We start from the raw sequence: 25,631 nt of genomic DNA, 5'->3' as shown, positions 1-25,631 counted from the left end.
GAGGTGGGGAGTAGGCATTTTGGAAAGGTCTCCTAATAGACAGCAGTACCTTTCCTATCAACACATTCTTTTCCACAATCAGATGGGGTCACATGGCTATTCACGGCCAACTCCTCCGTGTGTGCTGTAATTCCCATCCCCTGTTGTTCTAGGATTTTGTGTCTGTAAAGTTGTTTATCTTCTGTATTGGTTTTCTCCCCTCTTGTTGGAGTGCTTTCACACATGCTGTTGTGTCATTCTTTAAAAAAAAAAAAAACAATCGTCCCTTAGGGGCCAGCCTGTGCCTGAGTGGATAAGTTCGGCATTCTGCTTAGGTGGCCCAGGGTTTCGCTGGTTCATATCCCAGGTGAGGACAGGGCACCGCTTGTCAGGCCATGCTGAGGCAGTGTCCCACATGCCACAGCTAGATAGACACACAACTAAAATATACAACTATGTATTGGGGGGATTTGGGGAGGAAAAAGCAGGGGGAAAAAAAGTTTGGCAACAGTTGTTAGCTCAGGTACCAATCTTTAAAAAAAGAAAAAAATCATCCCTTAGCATACATCGACCACTGCCTACTGTCAAATTTCTGCTTCCCTTTTAGAGAATTCCAAGTTGACTCTGGTAGTCAGTCCCTCCCTCCTCATCTCAACCCCTGTCCACCTCAAGGTCCTCAATGATCTTCATATTGCAGCAACCAGCCATGTCGCTCTATCCTCCTCCCTCACGCCTTTCTTAAAGTACTTTCTTTTCTACTTTCCTACCACCACTTCCATAGTTTTTCACCTATTTCACTGATAACTCCTCTTCAGTCTCCTACGTTACTTTCCTGTTTAAAATTCTGACTTCCCATCACAGTTAAAAAAATCTGTTTTTTTTTTTTTTAAATCATGGCTTACAGATCTATACCCTGCCTACTCTTCTCCAACCTCATCACTCCACCTCACCCCCATCTGTGTACTACAGCCACTTCCATTTTTTCCTGAAACACACCAAGTTCATTTTCACTTTGGGGCTTTGTGCTCACTAGTGTCTCTACATGGAATACCTGTCACTCGTTTCAGCTTAAATGTAACCTCTGTTGACAGGCCTTCCTGGACCATTCCACTCCAGTCACTCAATTTTGTTTTCACCATGGTATTTCTCACTAGATGTTTTGTGTCAGTCCCTGTCCAACCAGAATGTAAGCTTCAAAAGAGCAGGGACTTTGTGTTGCTCAGCAGTGTTACCCTACCACCTAAAACAGGGCCTGATTCATAAAAGGCACTCCACTGTTTGTTGATGAATGCATGACCTTGTTTGTCAAGTTAAACCAAACATTTCATATCCCAAAGATATTTATATCCAACCCTCTTAGCTCAGGTAGGGCTCCTTTCTCCTTATCAAAAATGGCAACCCTGAAACATGATCATTTCCAAAGTCATACTTTTGTTAGACATAAGGCCTTATTCCTTATGTTAAGGACAATCTTGAAGCATTTACACATAAGAAAATAACTTGTTTGTAAATTAGGTATAATGAAAGCTAACACATTTTTCTATTATCTCTTTAATTATACCTTATTATGCCATGCCTTTTTAGGCATATCATTCAGGTTTTTAAAGAAAGGATAAGAAAATGTTTTTGGGCAGGGTCTTCCAATATATCAAGGCATAATAAATGTCTTCAGACTGTCTGGATCCCTGTAGACATAGCCCATACAGCTAGGATCTGATTAAACTTTTCCCACATGTACATATTCTAGAACAATGATCAGTAGATCCAGGCAAGCCTACAAAGAAAACAGATGTTAGCTGCAAACACAAATCCATTTTGTAAAGTATTTGTGTGATTTGACTAGTATCTGACTCTTTATAGCAGATGGTAAATTCTGAGAACAGAGATGACCTCCATGTTCACGCTTATATTTTGGAATAGTTGTCCCTATTTCTTGAATGAACAATTCAGCTTCTCTAATTCTTCCTTCAAATAGCTTAGCATGATAAATGACCAAAGCACCTGGGAATAAATTAAAAGTTTTGGCTGAAGAAACAGGCCACAGGGTCCTAACTTGGAATGGACTACTTACTCAGTAAATGCCACAGTGTCTAGAAGTTCTAAAAGCATGGTATCCTCCATACTCATAGTTTAAAAGAAGTAGAGAGGTAAGTGACAGAACCTAGACTGGGCTTGAACAAAGGGCTATGACCTCATTTCTGCCATCACTTACTCCATCCTAGCCTCCAACTGCTGTACCAATTGTTTATCCACGTGGTGACAGAACAGGGGAAGAAGGTTGCTGGGAAAGGTTAGGGGTTCTGCCAGAGAGGCTGTAGGCATTTGGGCTATCTCCCAGGCAATCAGAACCACCATGTCTGTCCTGGAGGCAGAGAAGAAGAAATACATTGTAGTCTTTGTATTTCTGCAGGAGACAGACTCAAGGCCAAGGGTCCTTATCCTCTGCTACCACTATCACTGTCTGTGCACATAGCAATTAAGAGATAACATTTGCATGTTTGGTATGTGCCACGCAAGGCTTAGTGCCTTACGAATCTTCCTCTTATTTAATCTTGAGCACTCTAAGTGGTTAGTACCATCATCCCTTGATCCCTTTTTATAGATGAGGAAACAGACTAAGAAGTGAATTGACATGCCCCAAAGTTACAGTGCTAGTAAGTGATAGAGGCAGAATTCAAACCTAGGTCTATTTGACTCTAAAGCTTGTCCCCTTAATTACTATGTTACACTGCCTCCCATGGGAAACCAACAGTCCAGGGCACTAGAGAGGGAGAGAAAAAAAAAAAGAAGAATAGCTACAACTCTGCGGGTTATCCCTTCTCTGTCCAACCTCCTCCTCAATGATTCCATAGACCACTCAGGAAATACCTCATCTGGCTCAGCCCACACGTCCCAGGGGTACTGAGGCCTTTATGATCTTACCAGGTGGTATAGTCACTGTTGGATTTCTCTAGAGAAGAATCCAGGGATACCAGCTGCTCCCCATGACTTAGCAGGGCATAGAGCAAAGATATTCCAAACTGCAAGTGATCAAGCGTTCAGGGTAAAATGAGTTCACCATAGACATTCAGTGTTTCCCTGGCTCTATCTTCCCAACTGAAAGGGCAAGTTCACAGGTACAAATGGAGCCCAACACCCATGAAACTGTCAGGTTACATTGGCTGGCCAAAGAACTCAGACCTTTCCAAGGAAATCACTTCTCTGAACTTTCCCCAAAGATTCTTTTGGGGAGCTGATTTAAATGCACACTCATGGACTCCACCCTTGGGGTCAGCGTCTGTAGATCAGGAGTAGACCCAGGATTCTGATACAGGTAGTTTGTGGACCCCACTCTAAGAAGCATGGCTTAAGCAGAGATCTTCAGAGTGGGGTTCACAAGATAATCCACTGGGTTATTGGAAGAAGACGCCAGAACTTTCACATCTGGAGTCTCATCTTTTAAAACTTTCTATCTTGTATTTATTATGTACCTAATATTAGCATAGTGTTACATGTATATGACTTATGAACAAACACATGGGTGATACTGTTCAGAATTGTTTTACTAAAAGGGATACACAATCTAAAGAGTTTGATGACCTCTGCTCTAGAGATCCACAACAGCACATCATCAGAGAGCTTGTTAGAAAAGCTAAGGCATGGGTCCCACCCCAGGTCTACTGAATGAGGCTCTCTAGGGCTGGGACCACGTGTTCAATAAGCTCTCCAGGTGACCCAAGTGCTCTCTAGAAGTTGAGAAGCACTACAGAGGATAAGATGGAGAAATGAGAACATTCTCCCACTCATCCTTTTGCCAGTGATACCACCTGGAAGACATCCCTGGAAAGAGAAAAGCCTCCCAGGTGTGTTACCTGATTCTGAAGCACCACAGTGACTGGCCGCTCTGAGGAGCCAGGTGCTAGCAGCGTTAGTCCCTGGAGTCCTTGGAGGAGTTCATGGAAGGTCAAGTGACTGATACATCTGCCCAGAGGTTTGAACAACATTTGTAGGGCCTGCAAGAAGGTCAGTAAGCACCTCTCTCAGATTCTGCTACAATTTCACCTCCTCCTACCTCACCTCAACCCCCTTTTCTTGCTGACCTGCCTTTGGCACCTTCCTGGTCAGGTTTTACCAGGCCTATAACCACTCACGTCTCTCCATCCCTAGGCACAGGTCCTTCAATACCTACTTGTTCTAGGATGCCTTCCCTAAGAAAAGTAGATATGGGGCTCAACACTTGTCTCAAACTTCCACAGCACACTCACACCTGTGCAACCATATGCCCATGTGTTTTTCATTCTTTGTACCTGAAGATGATCAGCTGTTCCCATAGTAGTTTTAACTCCCTTACCTGAGGGTGGCAGGGTCAGCGCCCCTCACTGCCCAGCACTTTCTCTGCCATCTCTGGGAGTGCGGAATGGAAGAGGAGGAAAGATCCCTAACCTGACCACAAACCATCCTCTTCTCTACTCAATGCCACAGTACCTGATCAGCCACATCCCTCCTGACCAGGAGGGGCAGATGGTGGGTGATAGCCAGAAGAAGGCTAACAGCTTGATTCTGGGGCAGGAAGGGGAGCATCCGGGCCACTAGGGCTTTCCCCTTCCTCACAGAGAGCACCTGCAGGAAGCCATCTGCTGCCTCCCTACAGGTGAGATAGGAGAGCATTTTCAGGGCTCTGCATGGAGGAGAGGACTACCTGTTAGAAAGGAGGAACAGAAGCAAAGCCAATGTCTTTGCTGATCTTTCCCTTCCTGGGCTGAGGTGTGACCCTCCCATACTCACTCCAGATTATTCTGCTCCTGGGTCTTTAAGGCCAGGAAGAGCTTCTCCACCTGTTTGCTCTGCTGCTCAGAGTAGCAGGGTTGTGGAGGCCCGTCCTTCTGGCCCTCCTCTATCTCTAGTAACTGAAGGAACATCTGGGAATTCGAGGGTGGGAAAAGTGGAAGAGGTAAACTTGAGCAATATCCCATTCTCGTGGGTAAGTTAGGAACTCATCCCCAAGGAGCTGATAGCTCACCTTCTCAATGTGGTGCAACACCCGAAGCCTCTGACTGCTTGCAGCTCCTGCCTCCTAGGAGAAAGGGTCCCTGGCCATCAGCCTCACCTACAAAGCAGCAGCTCAGGCCTCTGGAGAGCTAAAAATAGAGCTGGAAAGGCTAGGCACAAAGTCTGATCACACTTCCTCATTCTTAGGTCACAGTCTGAACATAAGCATGACTGTTCTCCAGAACTTTCTTCAAAACAGGGGAAGAGAAAAAAAGGTTCTGGGAAGATAACACTCCTACCTGCTCTTGAGTTCCATGGGGTACAGCATCAATAGCTCGGCGAGGGCTGAAACACGTTGATACAGCTACCTGGCCCAGGGAACCCTCAATTCGAACCACTGCACAAAAGGAGTTAGGAGAGGCATATTCTCCTCCCCTTTCCACCCTCTGTCCTCTTAGATGTCCAGCCCATCCCAGCAAGTCAGCCCTGGTCCTACCTGACTCGTAAGCCTCTGCCTTCTGAATGTAAGGCGTTACCAGCTTGAGGGACTCAACCTTGTTCTTTCGCCCAAGTAGCTCGTCATCTGCCTGCTTCTTCTCTAGTTTCTGATAATACTTCTGCAAGTCCATGGAATAGAAAAATGTATGCTCATCTTCTGAACTTAGAATTAAGGGTCTCAAGTGCAACCTCTTAATACACCCTTTCCTACAGTATTCATTCCAGAAATGATCCTAGCACCTTAGGCCCTTCTAGCAATTGTCCTAAAGCATCTTACACACCCTGGGTCTCACGCCACATACCTTAGAATCCCCATACTAAGGACTTTAAGAGTTAGACACCATCGCCAGATCTGGTGGAAAGGCAGAGAGCAAAGTGGAAAGCCAGGAAGCAAACCTGTCCCAGCATCTGCAACCTTCCCGCATTCCTTACTCCCAAGTTATGCGCTGCACACCACATATCCTCCCCCTCCCCATTTTAATTTTGTGATCCTACCTGTGCTTTCCAAAATCAGAGTTATCTGATGGCATGTAGACCATCAGCAGCTTGAAGTACCGAGAACACTATTGCCAATTGGCCTGTAGGCCAGTTTTATACTTCTCAGGATTTGCTCAGCAGCTCTAATATCTTCTTAAAGAAGTCTGTAAAATCCCAAGCTAAAATAAAGCCACTGAGAGTCAAACAAGAATTTGAATAAAGCTCCTTCCTTTAGGAGCAGTGCCAAAAAGGCAAGAGTATAAAACTATTTCACTTTCAATGATCCTGGCACAAAGAGGAGAGTTTTTCAAGTGTAACGGAAAGAAAGAAACTAATGTAAACAGGAAGGAGATCAAGCTGGAACTGTGATGGGGGTTCATGGAGGTTGAGGAGAAAGTGAGACACAGCCTCAACAACCCAAAAACCCATAGACAAAGACTTGCCCCATAAATAAAGGGGAGATAGGAAGCAGGGGGAAATGAGTCAAAATGTCTGCCAGCATTTGTTCAATTCAACAGATTGAATCCCACTATTTATAAGATCCCTGTTTTAGATCTAAAAAAGTGAAAAGTAGATGAATGTTTATAACAAGACATTTCTAAGATCCACATAAGTGTGCAAAGGTGGAAAAGTCCGTATTTCCATGCCGAATAGGGGGAATTCTTGGCAAAGGATGGAGACAAAACCTGAGTGTGTTTGGGGAATTGTAAATAATCCCATTTGGCTGAAGTGTAGGAGAATAGAGGGGAATGAGCTTGGAATGTCAACTTTAGAAATATGGCCCCTATCCTGTAGTGATTGCCTCACCCACCTGAACGGACATGGCCTCTAAGAGCTGAAGAGAGGATCCGAGAGGGACCAGGGAGTTCAGGCCCCAAGGTCAGAGGCTAGGAAGAACACCTGGGGCTCACCTGGTAGTAATAATCATCCAGGCGGGGGTTCTCACTCTGCAGCTGAACCATCTGCACTTTTATCACCCAGTCCTTCTCTTTTCGGGTCATGAGGTTAGCATAGGGGTCTGGTTGCTGAGACCAAGGCTTCTTGGCTGGGGGACTTCAAGCCAGGAGGAGCATCCCTTTAGATTCACCCACCCAGCCACAATGAACTTCCCAAGGAGTGGTGAGCTTGGAGTGGTGCTGTCAGGGAAGGATGGGAACGAGTGCAGAGGTAGGCAACACCGTGAGAGTCTTAATTGTACAGGGTCTTTGGGAATCACAAGGGAATACCCAGCATGCAGACGAGTATCAGCCCTGCTGCTTGTCTAGACTTTACCTTTGCATTCGACTATGCTGCTGCAGCTGCAGGAGCCGTTGGTGCTGAGGGTGAAGCTGGGTCAGATGACTGGGAAGACTTAGAAAGAAATTTGGACTGGGTGAAAACAAGCTCTCAGCTCCCTACCCCTTCAATTCATTTAGCCTCATCCTAACCTCAGCAGGACATCGAAGGGAATCCTATCTGTTTATGTGCCTCCCCAAAGTAAGCCACATGAAACATCACAATCCTAGCTCAGCAGGGCTCACATTCTCCTCCAAGATAGATTTTTTTGCAGTTTGGCTGCGGGAAATCTTGACACAGTAGAAAATCATTTACCCTGTTTGTCAGGAGTTCTGAGTCCTAATCTCAGTTCTCCATGCCAGCTAACCACAAGTAAGTTCTTTTTAGTCTTCGTGGCCTTCCATTTCCTCATCTGTAAGGGAGAAGGGACTGGACTCTTCCTGAGAATTCTCTTTTTAAGTTTCTATAAGTAAGTTTCTGTGGCAGCTGGTAGAGTGGCCCCTACTCCTCATCAGCCCCTACCTTCTGAGACTTCTAGAGAAGAGCTCAGCCTGTCGTGGATGCTGGGGTACCCGGCGCCCTGATCCAGTACCTGAACTTAGGGGGCCATGAGGTCGGCAGGCTGCAGAATAGAGATGGGTCTGGCAAGAGCAGTTGATGTCCAAAATGGCATGCTGGAGAGTTGGCGCTGGGAAACTTAGGCCGGAAAAGAACTGGCGACAGGTAGTCCAGGGTCTGGGAGAAGAAGTAAGAGGTCTCGGACCAGGGCATCTCCATCAACAGAATGCTGCTCTTGTTGCTAAGTGCTTTTCCTACCTCTATATTCTCACCTGTCTTTTTCCTTAAGAACCTCACCCAACATTTTGCCATCTTGGGGGCCCTCAAGCCAGCTGTGAGGGCACCAGACTGTGGATCCTGCTCGTTTCTAACAGGGTTTGTCACCTCCTAGGGCGCACCTCTTCAGTCCCCGACACTGTGGGGCATGTGCTTTTCCTACTGTCTGGAAAGTCAACACCTCTCCCTCTCCTCTCTGTAAGTCTTGTCTCGGGCTCTTGTGTCAGCTACTGGGGTGACACTTATGTGTCTCTTTTCTGATTCATCCGAGGTCCTCCCCAGAGCTGCAATTTGCTTCTCATTCTCCCTGCAGATTTCCTGCAATTCTTCTACCCCAGACCATGTTCCCATTATGCAGTTAAGTGAAGGGCAGGTGCTCTTTCTAGCCCTAAGCTCAATGCTGCTCATCTGCTGAAATATTTTGTAAGGTGGAAGTAGGGTCCTAGGTTCTTTTTTTCATCTGAATGGCCAGCTGTCCCAGAACCACCTCTGTCATTTACCAAGCTTACCTACATTATGGACATCTCCCACCTCCCATACCCACACTTCACTTTGGGTGCTTCATCTCCAGAGCAAGGTCAAGAGCACTGAACATAATGGAAATAAGGGACACTTGGCACGCTCCTTCTCAGCACCCAGTTACTTTCTCATAGGATGGAGACTAGAGAGACTCACCTGCCACAGAAAGTGCAAGGAGGTAGGTGACATCCCCAGCACATCAGGGATCTTGATTCCAGGGGAACTGAGACCACCTCTCTGGAATGGGAGGAAGGAAAGCCCAGGCTTGAATGAGCCCCTGTGGTGTTTTCTACGTTCATCTGTGTCCATGAGGGGTGGCAGCAAGGCCAACAATTTCCACCACCCAGGAGAACGGCAGCCTGGCCTTCCCTCATAATCAAAGTCAACTGGGCCAGGACCCCTCTCCTTCCTCTGAAAGGATGCAAGACTGGTATCTCAGGAGTAGGTTGAAGGAGGGTCTAAGTCACTTCTTTCTACATGTGATTCCTTGTCTTTCTCCACTGGTTTCGGGAATCCAAGGGAATAAATACCAGTTATGGACCATTGAGACACAGGGGCCCAGCGTCGAAGATGACTCACCTGCAGCACCAGGAGCAGGACCAGCACCTATGGACAATGCACAGCCCTGCTAGGACCTGATTTTTAAGGTGAAGCCAGCAGCACAAACTAAGTTGGAGATAGGAGGAAAGGAGGAAGGAAAGAGAGAGTCCCTACTGGGGTTCAAGCCTGAAATAGAAAGTGTTAACCCAGAACCTATCTTAGAAAGGGATAGAGAAGAGGAGAGGGATGTTTAGCAACAGTCCATGAGCTGCAGACAGTTCAGGACAACCGTGCCCCCACCCACTCCTGCCATGGTACCTGGGTGTTATGGACAGCACTGAGCACAGCTGGATCCCCGAGATCTTTCTCATCCTCCTCCTCCTCCTCTTCTTCCGGGCCTGGGGCTAAATCTGGATCTGGATCCAGATCCTCCTCCCCCTCCTCATTTTCTTCCTCTTCCTCCAGATGGGAGGCAGACACCAGCTCCTTCTCTGGAGCCAAGGAACCACAGGACTTGGCTGGGCCTTGGTTTAAGTGGGGGCCTGAGGAAGAAGTAGACAGGGGTGCAGGTGTGAGGAGTCTCATCTCGAGAGGCTACTTCTCAAGAGTGCTTCTGTTCATAAGCCATCTCCAGCACCACCTTCAAACAACGCCTCTTGTTCTAAGGGTTCAACTCAGCCTCACTACCTCAGGGGGCCCCTAACCGTCCCCCATGGAGCAAATGGAACCGGCAGGTAGCAAACACCTTCACTTTCCACACGTCCTCTTCAATTGCCTCATTAGATACCACCAGTCTTCACCTGCTCTCCCCCACCTGACAGCCCTTTCTGTGCCTCTTTAATCAACGGAGTTCCAGCTGCCCGGACTCACTGCAATTTAACCCTTTCTGTGCCAGATACTTTACATGTACAGTATATATTCATTTGACTCTCGCAACAACTATATAAGGCTGTTATTGATAATTTCACTGTGAAGGTGAGGAAAGTATGGCTCGCAAAAGTGATCTCAGTCACCCAGCGTGATGTAGCAAGTAAGGAGAAGAGTTTGGAATCACTCTCAGCGATTCTGGACACCCAAGCCCACGTCCACGCGCCGAACCAGACCAGCAAGTCTCCGCACCCCTGGGCCTTTTTATCCAGATAGCACGGACAAGTTGGTGATACCTTCAAGGCATTTCATCTTTGCAGGCTGGCCAACTCCCTCCATGGCCGTTTCCTCTGGCGAGAGAGCTGTGTCAGCCTCTAGAAGGTAAACCTGGGACAGAGAAGAGACCCAGAGGCACCCTCCTGCTCAGTAAAGATAGCACAGCACCCTAAAACCTCCGTGGTCTCCTCCCAGCAAGGTTGTCAGAGGAGTATTGGCCCAGGGTCTCAAGGAGCAGGACTGCTCTAAACCCCCACCCTCTCTCTGACCTCACTAGCCCAGCTCTAGGGAGTTGTCCTGCAAAGGGACAGAAATGAGGGACAGGTCTAGTTGAAGGAGAAGCACTCCCATGCAGACATCACCAGGCTCCGTCTGCGCACGGTGAAGTGGCCTCACAGCTGCCTTGTTGCTGACACGCACCGCCTGACAGTTGCCGTCCTTCTTGCTTAGTTTAGCTGTGGCAGCCTGGGCCAGGGCTGGCTTACTGCCCCTGACTTTAAGAGTCCTAGCCCCTCCCCGGCTCTCCTGTTAAAGGGCCAACCACTGCCTCTTGGGAGAAATATGAGAACATAATATTACGATAAAGAAAGCTCTTGAAAGAGCAAGGAAAATAAACTGCATTTTTAACCATCCAAGGTTGTAAGTGCAGCTTATTGGAATCAATATTTGGGAGCAGATGTTTAAAAAGAGGATCCCTGTTTTCCACAGCCATCATAGGAACTTTGTGAGGTTATCTTCCCCTCAATCCCTAGGTTTTGCTCCATCAAAACTAGATAGGAAAGCCCAGGGTGGATCTGAGATTACCTAGCAACCAAGTTCTCAGTGCTTCAGGGCAGCATCTGGTAACGCTTGTCCTTCACTGGGTCCCATAAGCTTAAGTCTGCTGCCCGGCTCAAACCGACTACGGACCTCTCTGAATTTAGAAGGTAGATCTTCAAGGTGAAACACTTTTGCATAAGTTACACAGACAATCTTTTACCTTCTTGGCTGCTGTAATGGAAAACTGGTCCAGAAGCTGAGGAGTAAAAAGAAAACATAACAACAATAAAAACAAGTGTGTTAGTACCACTGGTTGGCAAACCCTAAGACCCACCTGAGCCTCATCTAGCCCCTGAGTGATCCTGGGTCATGTGCCCACATCCTGTGTTCAGCTGAACTTCACACGACTTTGTAGAACTTCTCAATAAAAATAAAAACGAAGCTAATTTCTCTACATCAAAAATGCAAGTTAGGGCCCTGTCTTCCTGGTTTTAGGACCATGATTCTTGGCGCCTCTAAAGAAAAACATTTGTTTCAAAAATTTGGCTATTGGTCAGAACTATATGGTTGGGGGAAAAAAATTAAGTAGCTTGAAAGTTACCAAAAAACTTTTCAGATGTCTAAATTGGGTTCAGGCCTTTTTGGTCATGTTATTCAGCTGTTTTTCTCAAGAACTTCCTAATAACTCACGTTGGTATTATTAACAAACGGGCCCAATGGTGAATTTCAGTGTTCTGGAAGTAATTTATTAGGTTGCTCTAGAGACCAGGTCTTAAGGAGAGCTGCTTGCTGCCTGCGGATTTTCATTCTGAAAGCGGTCCCTGTACCAACTAGCATCAGAGCAGGTGGACTGGAGCTCATTCTTTTAAGATCATAGCCCTGTCTTGGCTGTTCAAAGTTTCACCTGGGACCTAGTGACTTTTGGGAAAGTCCCCTTTCCTTGCCCGAAGTCTTGTATATCTATGAACCCCTTAGATTTTCTAGCTTTCTGCCATAGTTTAACTGTGCTAAGTTTAACTAAGCCAAGCCTGTGCTAGGGTTGGGGTACAACGGTGAACAAGGCAGATGCCGCCCACGGCCTCTTAGAGCGTCCCAGAAAATAAGAAGTACAGACAGGTAAACGAGACTGTTGGATCAGATAAAAGATCCATTAGACATGTTTACATTTACTGAATGCAACGCGTAAGGACTGTAGGGGGAGATTTTAAATCCATTGTTTCGGTTTCTGTAATGGCTGTATATCTATGCCAGTTTTCAGTTTCTTCTTGAGTTGGTGTTGCAAAATTATATAATCTTCTAGGAGTGTGTCCATTTAAGTTTTCAAATTTACTGGCATAAAGTTGTTCACGGTATAAGAGTATCTTTTAAATCCATACTATGTTTGTACTTTGTCTCCCTTTTTATTCCTAACGTTATTTATGTATTAGCCTCTCTTTTTTTCTTCTTTCCAAAGTTTTTCTATTTTTATTAGTCTTTTCAAAAACACCATACATAAGTCAGAATTTCTGCAGGAAATAGTACACTCAAATTGGATATTCTGAGTAGACTTTTAATAAAGGGATATTTGTAAAGGTATAGAAAGAGTACAGTACAGCTGGAAGGACGAGCACGGTACCCTGAGACTGGGAATAGTTGGTTGTTACCACTTGAGGGCAAAGGCAGGAAGATGGAATGGTTACCAGCAGCTGGAGACAGAGAAGGCTTCCTAACCGGCAGATAATTTCAACATCCGTGCATATGGCCTCCAGTGTGGCTGCACTCTCCTAAACTATATCCATTCTTTCTGAGATCTGCTCTCTGCTCCCTCCTCTTGCCTCTTGAGGCGTAGGTGTGGTAAAGTCTCCCCACTCTTGCTGCCCTCAGCGTACTTCACTGTCCTTTATGAATTTCCTTTAACCCTGCTCACACCTTGGTTACTATGTCCTTCCCCAAACTCTCCTCAGTTACCCTGCTTGAATGTGCTATTTGTTTCCTGTCGGGACTCTGCCTTACACCATCTGCAGCCTGCTGAGCCATTCTTTTCTTTTGTCCTTGTTCAGCTTCCTCTCCCATCCCTCAGTCATCTGCGATTCTAAAACATAACCCTTGCCCTTAAGTCCCCTACACAATTCCTCTCTCTTTACTCTCAGCAGACAACTTCACCTCTTATGTTATTGAGAAAATAGAGGCCTCTGGGCTGGTCTACTTAAATTTATACTTGGAGGAAATTTATATGCACCACAGGCTGCCCACCTCATTCTTCCGGGGGGGGGGGTGGCCCTCCTCTTCAAGTCCAGCCTCTCTGCCTGGATCCTATGCCCTCCGACCACTTCAGTCAGGCTTCTCACCCCTGTCTTCAGCCTCTCTATTTTTTCTTCTTTCTTCTTCTTATAGCATAGCATAGAAATATTGGGACGTGTTCATTCTTGGAAGCAAAATCCCTTTCTTGTTTTTGTTTCTTATTTTAACTGCCCCGTATCTCTCTCCTACCCGATGAACTGAACTTCTCCATTTCCTCAACTCACATCATTCCTTCAACCATTGCTCTCTGGCTTTTGACTCCATCACACTGAGAGCACCAGGGGACAGATGGACATAATCCCACAAGCCCCTCAACCTTTGCTATGTACAACTGACAATTTTTCAACCTTCACGACAAATTCCCTACCCTCACTTTTAGCCTGATGCCACCCCTAAACACTTCTTGGATTATAAAAAAAATCTGGAGCTAGCACTACTCATTCACTCCTCAGCAACTATTCTCAATGACCAGCGATTTCTTAACTGGAAGTGCAAAAGGCATGTTTCAGTCCTTATCATAGACGAAGTCCCTACAGCATTTGACACTCTTGATCATGCCCTCCTTACATCTCTTGTTCTCCCACAGCTTTGTGATGCTTCAGTCTCCTGATCCTTGTTGTACCTCTCTGGTCATCTTTCTTTGGCCTCTTTCCTGCTCTTCTCATCCTCTTCCCATCCTTCAAATGTCCTCTTCTTCATGCCTCTTCTCTTTCCCCTTTACATAGAATATTCTTAATCTGAGGGTCCCCTAAAATTGTGTATATGTTTGTATGATTTTTAACATGTCCTTTTTTTTCCTGGAGAGACAGTTTAATAAATAAATAAAAGCATAGGATATATTGGAGTATATGAGGAAGCCATTTGGTTTAAAACTAATTCGACCTGACCTTGTCTTTTTTCCAAAAGGGACTGATGTTGCCTATTGAGTATGATGGTACATCTGCTTTAAACATTTACAATGTCCCAAACACAAGAATGATGCCCTTAAAGACAGAGATGTAGCTTCCCCCGATATTAGCATTTCTTTAAGGATAAGCATCTCTTCCTAGAAACTAAGGATTAATTAATAACCTGCTGTGCTGACCTTGTAACCACTGACCTGCTGTGCTAGCAAAGCAATCTTGTGACTGTTGTAAAAGGGATACTCCCATTGTATGTGATGTATGCTCTTTATTCCAAGATGAAATATAACTCCTCTTTGGTGTGCTTCCTTCCTTGGGGATGGAAACCCCCCCAGGCTAGAGTCCTTGGTCTTGGCTCATGATAAGGTCTCCCCAAATTTTGATTTATAGATTGATTATAGATTATTTGCATCGGCACAGTCCAGAACTTTCATCACATTCTCAAATGGATCAAGAATCTCCCCAAAAGCTTAAGTCCTCTGCAACTTGGTATCCCTGGGCAATCTCATCCACTCGTGTTTTCCTCCCTCCTACAGGCCGATGATTTCCAACTCCTTTTGTCAGATCTGACACTTCCCAACATAAAGCACCTCAGTGGTTTTCATCTTCTGTCCTTTACGTACGGCATAAGGCCCTCTAAGATCCGACCTTGACTGCCTCTCCAGCTTCCTGTCTTCAAGCTCCCTGCCTTCTGGTTTGGGTTTCAGAAATAGTGAACTGCTTTTAGCTGTGTGGGGAGAGTGGGATTCTGAGGGAGCCCTCTCTCTAATTACTCTGCACCAGGAAGTTTCTCCTGGCCCTAAGGACCTCTTACCCTTGGTCTGGGAGTTAGATCCCACTGTTGATTAAAGAGCCTTCCTGGCCCAATTCTTTCTGTATTTCTTTTCAGTGACACTAAACATGTATATCTTTGCAGGTAAGGTATACTGTTGCTGTTGTGTCCCACAGGCAACATAAATTTGCAAAGGAAGAGTTATTTTAATTGGAAGGTGATTTCAGATGCTTTAATAAAGTATCTTATTCTGATATTCTAAATATTCAAATGGGGAAAAAAATTCAGCTCAGGCTTTACCTCCTCCAGGAAGGTTTCTCAGCACCCTCCTCCCTTCCAGGCTAGATGAGGTGCACTCATTGGCCCTTACATCTTTTTCTCGTTGTACCTACCACACTGAGTTGTAATTCTGTTTCTGTATTTGTCACCCCTACTTGAGAACAGAGATGTGTCGTCTTCATCTTTGTGCCTCCAGCACTTAACACAGTATCTGAAACAGAGAAGGTTCTCAATGAGTGTTAATTGAGCTGAACTGAAATGAAAAATGATGGTCCTTCCCCTCACAGACTTCTTCGGATGGGGTTTCTTGCCTGACACCTGGGTGTATCCTAACTCAAGCCCACTGTCCACATTGCTCCCAATCAGTGTCATTCTTAGAAAACAAACCTCATGACGCCTAAGCCAGAATCATAAAAGACACATAGATTAGACTAAAAAAGTAAAATTTCTATACTGAAGACATATTTATGACAAAATAAATTCTTATGGAGCAAAGATTTAAATGTTAAAAAAAAATTAAATCTCAAAAATAATCAAAGAAAATAAGTCAATTTTTTAAAATGTGAGTAAGTAGAGAAGGCCCTTCTAACCATGACCCCAAGTCAATAAGCCGTGAAGGATGACTGATAAATTTGCCTAGATAAACATGCAAGGCATCAAATGGCAAAGACTATTGTAGGGGCCAGCCCGGTGGCATAGTGCTTAAGTTCGTGCGTTCCGCTTCAGAGGCCCGGGGTCTGCCAGTTCGGCTCATCAAGCCATGCTGTGGCAGCATCCCACATAGAAGAACTAGAAGGACTTACAACTAGGATATACAACTATGTGCTGGGGTTTTGGGGAGAAAAAAAAGAGGAAGATTGGCAACAGCTGTTAGCTCAGGGCCAATCTTCCTCACCAAAAAGCATACCTTAAAAAAAAAATCGTAAACAAAGTCAAAAGAACTTTATTTTGATTTGGTAATCTTAAATCTACCTTTAAAAACTATTTAAAAGAACTTTTAGGTGAAGATTCTTTTTATTGTTTCTGAAGATTTTGAGGACTCAGTAAAGGAACTATTTATGTTAAGGCCACATCCTTTTAGTAATATTTCCTTCACAACTGCTGGTAATCAATATTATCCAATCAGCAATCAAGTCAAAATTAATATAACACTGTTGATGGATAATACAAAGATAAGATTGCTATTTTCTCTCATGTTTACTTTTAAAATCCTATACTTTAGTTAAGTGCTGAATGCCCGTTACATAGAATATCTGCGTCCTTATGAAGACAGAAATCTTTGACCACATTCTTCAAAAAGAAAATTTGTTCTAATTTAAATAAGTAAAGCATGACTTTGTATTTTTAATTAATTATCAAAACGTGAGTGTCTTAATCCATTTGGGCTGCTGTAACAAAATACCAGAGACTGAGTAGCTTATAAACAACAGAAATTTATTTTTCACAGTTCTGGAGGCTAGAAGTCCAAGATGAAGGTGCCAGCAGATTCCATGTCTGGGGACAGCCCACTTTCTGGTTATCAGATGGTGGGGTGGCTTCTCACTGGTCCTCACAGTGTAGAAGGGAGGGGGCAAGGGAGCACTCAGGGATCTCTTTGATAATTGCACTAATCCCATTCAAGGGGGTTCCGCCCTCATGACCTAATCACCTCTCAAAGGCCCCTCTCCTCCTTATACAATCACCCTCGGGGACAGGATTGCAACATATGAATTTTAGGAGAATGCAAATATTCAGTCTATAGCCATGACCTTTGGAGAATATAGGCTAAATATATAAAACTACTATTTCTTTTTTACCAATATTTTACATTGAAATGTAATATTTGGTTATAAAAATCTCAAAAATGTTATTGTTTGTCAAAACCATGCTTCTATTTTCATTATAGGAGAGGTGCATGTATAGATAGAGAAAAGTTGAGACTTTGTCTTCCAAATCCTTAATCAGGTAATTCAACTTTTGGTGACTAATCTGTAATTGCCACATTTACAAAGAAACTGTTGGGTAAACAGATTGTTTGGTGTTGCACTTAGGCTCAGTGTTCATTTACATAAATTACATATGACATTTGGAAAATTTTTTCAAACTTAGGAAAATGCAGTTCTTAATAGGGCTTCATTGAAGTATACCTAAACTCTGCAAAATATTTCTGTTATACACATAAGTACAATTGCATAAATAAGATTACTTAGACAAAAGTAAAGACTTGCCTTTCGCATTCAAATTATATTTGCTTCACACAGAAACCTGCCTGAAAACAATTTAGAAGAGACTATTAATGCTCTTGACTATGGCAGTTTATTGCATTTTTCAGCCCTTTTTAAAATATTAAATAGTTGGAGTTTTAAGTCCTGCTTGTCTTCAAATAGATGTTTAGCATAAAACTTGAATGGCTGACACCACCACCATGACCACTAAATTGTTTGTGGACCAGAATCGATTTTATCAAAGTTGCTTCCCTTATGTATTTCGATCATGAGCTTCAAATGCTCTAAGCAGAATTTAGGTTTGACTACATTTACTTAACCCTGATATGATGCTGATGATGGTTCCAGGATGTCTTCTGCTTTCGTATCCAACACATCTGTGCCTGTAATATATTTCCTCCTATTCTTGCTCCTGTTCCTGCATATTATCCAGAATTAATTCAAAGAAAGTCACCTTTCAGAAATGGTGCTGAATATACAATCACCAACGTCAGTCTCTACTGTGTGTACTCCACCTAATTTCCTTGTTCAAAAGCTGAGGTTTTACTTCCTGGAGAGGCAAGAAGAAAATCAATGTCCTTTCTTGCTTTATCTGAAACTTGGTAGTCGATCTCCAGCGAGGCCATCAGGGATTTAGTCTTGTGCATGTTGCCATCAAGGAAGGCTGAGGCTGGCCCAGGAGCCGGCTGGCTCTTGTCAACCATCCTGTTAGACTGGAAGAAGCTGATCCATCCAAGTTGGCTGAGAATCTCTAGAGGGTGGTGGCAAGTGTCCTCAGGGCTGGGAGCATAGTCCAAGAAAGGGAGGGCTCTGGGACAGTCACTTTCTGAACCCTTCTCGGCCTCTGCCCCTTCAGGACCCCCTTCCTCCTAACGTTTTATTTTGAAAATTTTTCAATCCTGCAAAACAGTTGAGAGAAAGATAAAATTAACCTCTATGTAGCCTTCACCCTCTGGTAACCACCAATCCAATCTCTGTCTCTATGTGATTGTTTTTGTTTTTATCTTCTACATATGAGTGAGATCATACAGTACTTGACTTTCTCCCTCTGACTTACTTCACTTAGCATAATGCCCTCAAGGTCCATCCAGGTTGTCACAACCTAACTGCCTTTTAAAAATACAAAGTAAAACAAGGAGATACAATTTTTCAATGATAATGACCAGCTTGGGGAAGAGTGTGGGAAGATGAGCATCCCCTCTTAGTCTGTGGTGGAGTGTAACCTGTAACCAGTCTCTGGAGGGCAGTTTCACGGTGTGTAGGATGAGTTATATAGGAAAAAACTGGAAATGTCCCCAGTACAGGATGGGGTAAAAAAGTATGGTATATTTATATAATGAAATACTATGAAAGCATGAAAAAATGATATAGCTCTCTATTATTACAGAAATATATTCATATTAATATATTTATTATTTATAATAACATCTAATAAATAATAATTAATATATAATATATTGTGTTAATATATTATAATTTAATATAAATAATATCAGTGTTTAAACATTAAAAACTAAATTTATTTTATAATTGAATTAATATAAATATATTAAAGTATACGACATAATACAAAATTAGCTCTACATAGATATTAACATATATATTATAATGACATATATAATATATAGTCATATATATTAACATATATAATACATATAATTATAGAAATATATTGTCAAAAATATTATTGATTATTGATATCAATATACTGATATATCTATCAGTTCATTAGCAGTGGTTATCTTTGGGTGGTAGGATAACAGGTGATTTTTATTTTCATCTTTATTCTTACCTATATTGTCTGAACTTTTCATAATGGATATGAATTTTATAACTAGAAAAAAACTATGTGGAAAAGCTTTTTAAAATAAACAAAAATGCCCAAAAGACAAACAACAAGGGAAAAAACCCAGTTCTGTTGGCACCTGCATCATGGTCTAAGGGCCAAAGTCCACACTCATTTCCGTGGCACCAAAGCCCTTTGCAGGACCTTTAACCCTTCCAGGTGGAGTTAGTTGCTTTCCCGGAATCATAATCTATTCATACGTCTATAAACCAGAGTCTATGAACTCCTTGAGGAAAGAATTTTCCCCAGTGCCAGCCCAGTGCCCAGCACCTAGCAAGGTGCTCAGTAAAGGTTTGTTGAATGACTGAATGATTGTGGTAAACCCTGAGACCAGATGGATAGGTTGGGGCCAGCCTAAGAAGAAGGAAGCTAAAACTCTAAGGCACCTTTGTCCTGGGGACTAGAGGGCTCCTCTTGTTACTCTCATTCCCTGTGTGACACTGGCAACAGCAGGTAGAGCAGGAGTGGTTTGGCCCACTTGGTGTGTGGTGTCTGTGAAACAGTCCAGAAATGGCAGTGCCAGCTGGGGCTGACCCAGCTCAGTGGGGGCAGTGATAGGAAGGGAGGACCAAGGCTCCTGACCAAGCCAGGTTTCAGGAAAACTCCTTCCCCCTCAGCTGTTCAGCTGATGATAGCCCTGCCTCAAACATGAGTCTACCCAAAATACTCTGTGTGGCCAGAGTCTGGTTAACCAACAGGTAACTCTCCTTTGAAAAAGCAAATATTTATACTGAACAAGGCTCCTGGCAATGAAGGCCCAAAAGTGCATGTTTCTGGAAAAGGGGGATGAATTGGTTTTTTTCTTGCTGCCTCAACAAATTCCCACAAACTCATTGGCTTAAAACAACACAATTTATCATCTTGCAGTTCTGCAGTCAGAAGTCTAAAACAAGTCTCATGGGGTTAAAATGAAGGCAGGGCTGCTTTCCTTTCTGGAGACTAAAGGAAAATCCCTGTCCTTACCTTTTCCAGCTTCTGGAGTCAGCCACATTCCTTGACTTATGGCCTCTTCTTGCATCTTTAAAGCCAGCATGTTGCATCTCTCTGACCGTTCTTCTGTGGCCACGTCTCCCTTGGACCACCGTCAGGAAAAGTCCTCCTCTTTTAACACCCCATGTGGTTATACTGGGCCTACCCAAATAATCCTTGACGATCCCCTCGTCTCAAGGTCCTTAACCTTAACCACACCTGTAAGGACCTTCATGCCACGTATGGTAATACACTCCCAGGATCCAGGAATTGGGACATGAAGATCTTTGTGGGGGGTGGGCATTATTCTTCCTACTACAGGGCATGATATGGAGAAAAGTCTAAAATTCTTCATAATAAGGAGCTAGTTCTGTATACAATGACATGGAAAATATCCACAATATATTTTTAAATGAAAATAAGCAAGTTCAGTAAATATGTATGGAATGATCCCAATTTTGTGGAACCTCCCCTTCCGCTCACTAAACTCTGAGTGTATGCTCACTGAGCCACCTCCCACCTGTCATGGCCTGGCTTCGGGGGTAGATGGTGGAGCCCACGTCACTCACTCACACCCTCAGGGCACTGGGTAGACAGAGGGGGCAGTCCCACCTCAGGTTTTGCTGTCAGTGGTCATTAGATAAATAGATTTTTGGCTAACAATAAATACAAATAGTATTTTAGCAAACTCATTTGTGGCAAGTTGATCTACAGTAATAATAACAATGATGATAATAAATAACGAAATAAAAAAAAATGTATCACTAACTTACCAACCTTCTATTTACTGGCTACCTCTTTTGTAACTTGACTGCTCCTCCTGTATGTGTATGGGTGGCTCTTATGTATACATCCCTCACGTTTCTGGGCTGTTTATTTTTTTTTAAATGTCTGACTCTTAACTAAACAATTCTTTGAAGTCCTCTTTTAGGAGAAGAGTTTAGAAAGGTTCAAGACATCAGAGCAGAGAGCATAGGCTCTGATACCTGTCCAAATAGCAGAGGGATAGCCAGAGAGGACCACACACACTAAATGGCCAGAGGCAAGTAAGCAAGCTGGAAAGTGGGAAGCGGGGCTTACAGCAAGAGTCTTGTAGTTATAATTTTAAACTTCTTCACCTTCCAAACTACATACAAAATATATCCGTGGATATTAGGAAGCAAACCTTAACCATGGTTTCAGAGGGGAGGAGACACAGGGGGAACTTTCACTTTCACTCAGTAGACCTCTGTTTGCATTTTTACAAGGGGAATACATACACGTGTTGGGCTTGTAAAATAAAAACTACTTTAAACACTGAGGTTACTTCTGGGAAGAGGATGTGAGAGAAGTTAGGATTTTATAGTTTTGTACTGCTTGACGTTTTTTACACCACGTTCGTATGATTTTCCCAATAAAAACATTGGCAACTGATACACACAAGCCTGGGAGGCAGCTTCCCCACCAACCAGATAATTCAACTCTCTCAACTGTACTCTTCTCATGTACTCTCTCTCACATAGCGATAATAACACCTACCTTATATGCATCTTCTGAGCATTTTTTTTCCTCCCATGTATAGTGTCTGACTTAGTAACTATTAATAAAAAAAACAACTCCCTCTCTCTGTTCCATTTCCTTTGGGCCTGCTGCCTTTTAGGTAATGGCTCTCAAATTTGACAAGTCAATCAGCTTGAGCACTGTAGGTAGTTGCTAATACATGAATTATTAAGCTGATTTTAATTCCAGACTGGACTCTCCTGGTGGGCAGGGCCTGGCATCTTCTTCCTCTTCATTGTTCCAGTACTTACATTTGCCACAAAGCCTGAACTCAACCATTTGCTGAATTTAATGAAATTTAACACAAAAGACTGAGGATTTCCAGCCCCTAAGCAGGCCAAACCAGGATGTACTTTTGAGCAGGCAACAATCTTCAAACTCCTTAAATTAAACCATTTAACAATGGTCATCTCTGGGTTGTAGGATTACGGGTGGTTTTAGTTTTCTTCTTTATAGTTATTGGTATGTTCCAATTTTCTATCATATGCATATATTACTTTTATGAGCAGAAAAAAAATAAAAGTCAATTGAAAAAATAATACTACATATCGTGGTGCTGGTTCCTGCTTATCTACTCCCCTCACCTTCTCATATGCTTCTAATCCTTGCCCTGATTGCCAAGCCATCCAATGAACCCCTTCCCATGAAAGTGCCCGAAGTGATTTTTAGTGAAAATTATGAGGCCTTTAGAATCAGATGGCCCAGTATTTGAATCCGAGCTCAGTGTGAATGTGAGCAAGTTTCTTACTTCTCTGAGTCTGTATTCTTATCTGTAAATGAAAGTAAAACCTACCTTCTAGATCATTGTGTAGTTTGAGTCAGGAGTTTCCCAAACTTTAACATGTATATGAAACATCTGGAATGTTGTTAAATGCAGGCTCTGATTTAGTATGTCTGGAATGGGCCCAAGAGTCTACATTTCTAAGAGCCCCTAGGTGTTGCTGATGCTAGTGATGAAAGGCCCACACTTTGAATTACACACTTGAAAGAGCCCTGGCACAAATGTCCTACCTAAGCTTGTTCCTCTCCTCTCAAGTGGACCTGGCTTTCTGGCTGTTTGGATGAGATCATCTCAGAAAACTGCTGGCTGAGATGCATCAGGTGTAACTCAATTCATTTGAGCTTTAACCTCTTTCTATTTTTCTCCCCACTTTAATATCTTTTTTTTTCTTTGCTAAGGAAGATTTGCCCTGAGCTAACATCATGCCAATCTTTCTCTATTTTTTAGTATGTGGGCTGCCAGCACAGCATAGCCACTAACAGAGCAGTGTAGGTCTGCGCCTAGGAACTGAACCCAGGCTGCCAAAGTGGGAGCACTGAACTTAACCACTACGCCACTGGGGCTGGCCCAATATCCTTCTTTCTCTTTCTGTTCAAGTACTTCATTCTTCTTTTGCCTAAAAACAATACAGGTATCCGTGCTTTTAGGGTTTCTTTTTTTTAAAACAGCTTTATTGAGGTATAATTAATACACAATAAATTACACTTAAAGTGTACAATTTAATAAGTTCTAATATATGTATACAGCTGTGAAACCATCATCAAAGTCAAGATAAAGAACATATCCATCACCTCTGAAGTTCCCTCCTGCTCCTGATGCTCCCCCCGCCCCCTGGAAATCACTCATCTGCTTCCTGTTACATAGGTTAGTTTTATCTTTTCTAGAGTTTTATATAAACAGAATCACACAGTATATGTTATTCTTTGTTTGGCTTCTTTCATTCAGCATAATTATTTCACCCATCTTGTGTGTACAAATAGTTTATTCCTTGCTTATTGCTGATAGTATTCCATTGTATGGATATCCACTATGACTTATCCATTCCACATTCTGGAAAATATTTACTATTTTGAATAAATGTTCATTTAAAAATTTTTTTAGGAGAGTCATATAGGCAAAAAAAAAAAAAAAAATCCATCTGTTAATCCCACTACTGGGAGATGACACTATTAAATTGCCATGTTTGTAGACTTCCAGAAGTTTGCCCTACTAGGCAAACAGTCCTCTCACTTTTAGAAAAACAGATTTATATCTGATTTTCACCCTCACTATTCAAAACATGTCATAAATGGAAATCCAACAACAATATAGGAGTTCCCCAAACATAGGAAACTGAAAGATATACTTTTCTGTCTTCACTGTTTTTTAGTGCTTTTAAAATTGGTTTTCTAAGTGAATAGGTCAGAATCTGTCTTTAATGAGTTTTAAGTATAGTATTTCTCTGTGATGTGGTAAACAAGGAAGTCAGAGGTGAAAAATAGCCCTGTCTCTTCCTATACTCCCAGGGCACTAGAAAACAATTCAACACTAAATGTCAGGACTTAAGAACCTTAAGTGAGTTAAACAAACAAAGAAAAAACAAACAAACAAATGAGAAGGACAGGAGTGTCTTTACGCATAACTTTACATATGACAATTATTCTTTTTTTTCTTTTAAAGATTTTATTTTTCCTTTTTCTCCCAAAGCTCCCTAGTACATAGTTGTGTATTTTTTAGTTGTGGGTCCTTCTAGTTGTGGCATATGGGATGTCGCCTCAGCATGGCCTGATGAGTGGTGCCATGTCCATGCCCAGGATTCAAACTGGCAAAACCCTGGGCTGCCAAAGCGGAGCGTGGAACTTAACCACTTGGCCAGGGGGCCGGCCCCGACAATTATTCTTATATTTCAAGAGAGTTATAGACAGAGCTAGGAGAAAAACCATGTAAATGATATTAATAAGTACACTTGTTAAATATTAGAACATTTATAATAGAATATAATGTTTGTAATAATAATAAACATAATGTGTACACTTGTAAACATTTTAGAAACTCACTGTGTGCTAGGAACTGTGCGAGGCTCTCTCTGTGTGTGCATTGTCTCCTTTCCTTAGGTCTCTGGGGAGTATTCTCCTTCCTCCAGTTTAGACATGGCATCCATAACGGGGACTACTGAAAGGTCTAAAAATCCGTACAAGAAATCCAGAAGATATTTGTTGTGCTCCTTGGGGAAACACAACTCAACTCCCTTCAACTGAAAACCACGGTGATTTCCAAGATCTCTGCCCCTCCCGCCCCCCGATTCATTTCCTCTTCTCACAGTTTCACTCAGAAAAGACCCACGGCGTCAGCCACCATATGATGGCAGCATCTTTCTTTATAGTATCCCCGAAGTGTAGGTTTTCTTAATGAGTCTGTATAACATTGTCACGCTTTTATAGTCAGTAGGTTTAACTTTGGGCCCAGGGCAGTTGCAAGCCAAATTCTCACAACTGTGGAGTCCTTCATCTTGCAAGTATGTGAAGCATGAATGCCAGTGCCATCAGGCCTGAGTTTGGATCCTGGTCTCTTAGCCTTTGTTTTCTCTATACATAAAAATTAATGGGCTAAGTCCTGCCTCCTAGAGTTTATTCACATATTCGCTCATTCGTTCGTTCACTCACTCATTCAGTGTACGGAATACCTACTATTTGCCAAGCACCGTTCTAGTGTGGGAATTTGCGGGAAATGAGGTACCTAAAGGAGCCTGTACGAGCCTGTAAACTCTCAGACTCTAAGGAAACAGTTACTGCTTTTACTATCAGTGGTTGTTTTCCTCACAAATCAACAAAACACAGAAAATTACCTAAACAACAGCGGGATGATACAGAAAAGAATTTCTTGGCACAGAGCTTTCCAAAAGGAAATTTTTCCCTGAAGGGATTCAGCAAGGGAGAAGATCCTTATTCACTCTGGACCCTTGTCTGAGCCATCCTCAGGAGGCCTCGAAGTTCCTGGATATTTTTTTGCCTCAAGAATCCAGAAACCCTACAGCGTATTCCCGGGCTGTAATTATTAACCGAAGTTCTTATATCTGTCCTGCACCAAC

The 25,631-nt window shown here is 43.0% G+C and overlaps 1 protein-coding gene and 1 long non-coding RNA gene across 8 annotated transcripts; both read right to left on the bottom strand.

Annotated features, from left to right (window-relative positions):
• Positions 1-1,514: 1,514 nt before the first annotated feature.
• Positions 1,515-24,826, bottom strand: PATL2 (PAT1 homolog 2). Of its 7 annotated transcripts, none has more exons than XM_008531245.2 (18): positions 24,601-24,826; positions 15,339-15,436; positions 11,213-11,248; positions 10,254-10,344; positions 9,409-9,632; positions 8,707-8,787; positions 7,790-7,932; positions 7,195-7,272; positions 6,834-6,975; positions 5,444-5,564; positions 5,247-5,344; positions 4,979-5,032; positions 4,744-4,877; positions 4,444-4,603; positions 3,831-3,971; positions 2,902-2,999; positions 2,192-2,341; positions 1,515-1,753 (listed from the first exon to the last, which is right to left on the bottom strand). In XM_008531245.2, the coding sequence occupies exons 1-18, from the start codon at positions 24,698-24,700 to the stop codon at positions 1,735-1,737; spliced, it is 1,968 nt and encodes a 655-aa protein (XP_008529467.2). In that variant the 5' UTR covers positions 24,701-24,826; the 3' UTR covers positions 1,515-1,734. The 7 variants fall into 7 exon arrangements, with proteins under 7 accessions (XP_008529467.2, XP_070437834.1, XP_070437838.1 ...); XM_070581733.1 differs by lacking the exon at positions 24,601-24,826 and adding an exon at positions 17,884-18,015; XM_070581737.1 differs by lacking the exon at positions 24,601-24,826 and adding an exon at positions 17,750-17,872.
• LOC103558319 (uncharacterized) lies at positions 16,639-23,180 on the bottom strand. The gene is made up of 2 exons (XR_546681.2): positions 20,239-23,180; positions 16,639-18,328 (listed from the first exon to the last, which is right to left on the bottom strand). It is a non-coding gene; the product is annotated as an uncharacterized lncRNA (long non-coding RNA).
• Positions 24,827-25,631: the final 805 nt, after the last annotated feature.

This window comes from Equus przewalskii, chromosome 1 (assembly GCF_037783145.1).
Source record: "Equus przewalskii isolate Varuska chromosome 1, EquPr2, whole genome shotgun sequence".
In the NCBI taxonomy this organism is placed as follows: Eukaryota; Metazoa; Chordata; class Mammalia; order Perissodactyla; family Equidae; genus Equus; species Equus przewalskii.
Note: the sequence above shows the minus strand (reverse complement) of the source record. Positions and strands in the feature narration are given on the sequence as shown.

Bases quoted from the DNA above. Each gene is read 5' to 3' on its own strand.
- PATL2 (XM_008531245.2), bottom strand. From the start codon at position 24,700: ATGCCATGTCTAAACTGGAGGAAGGAGAATACTCCCCAGAGACCTAAG. The intron at 9,633-10,253 runs GTATCACCAACT...CTTCTTCCTCAG, and splicing joins AAAGATGAAATGCCTTGAAG to GCCCCCACTTAAACCAAGGC. The intron at 2,342-2,901 runs GTAAGATCATAA...CTCTGCCTCCAG, and splicing joins AACAGTGACTATACCACCTG to GACAGACATGGTGGTTCTGA.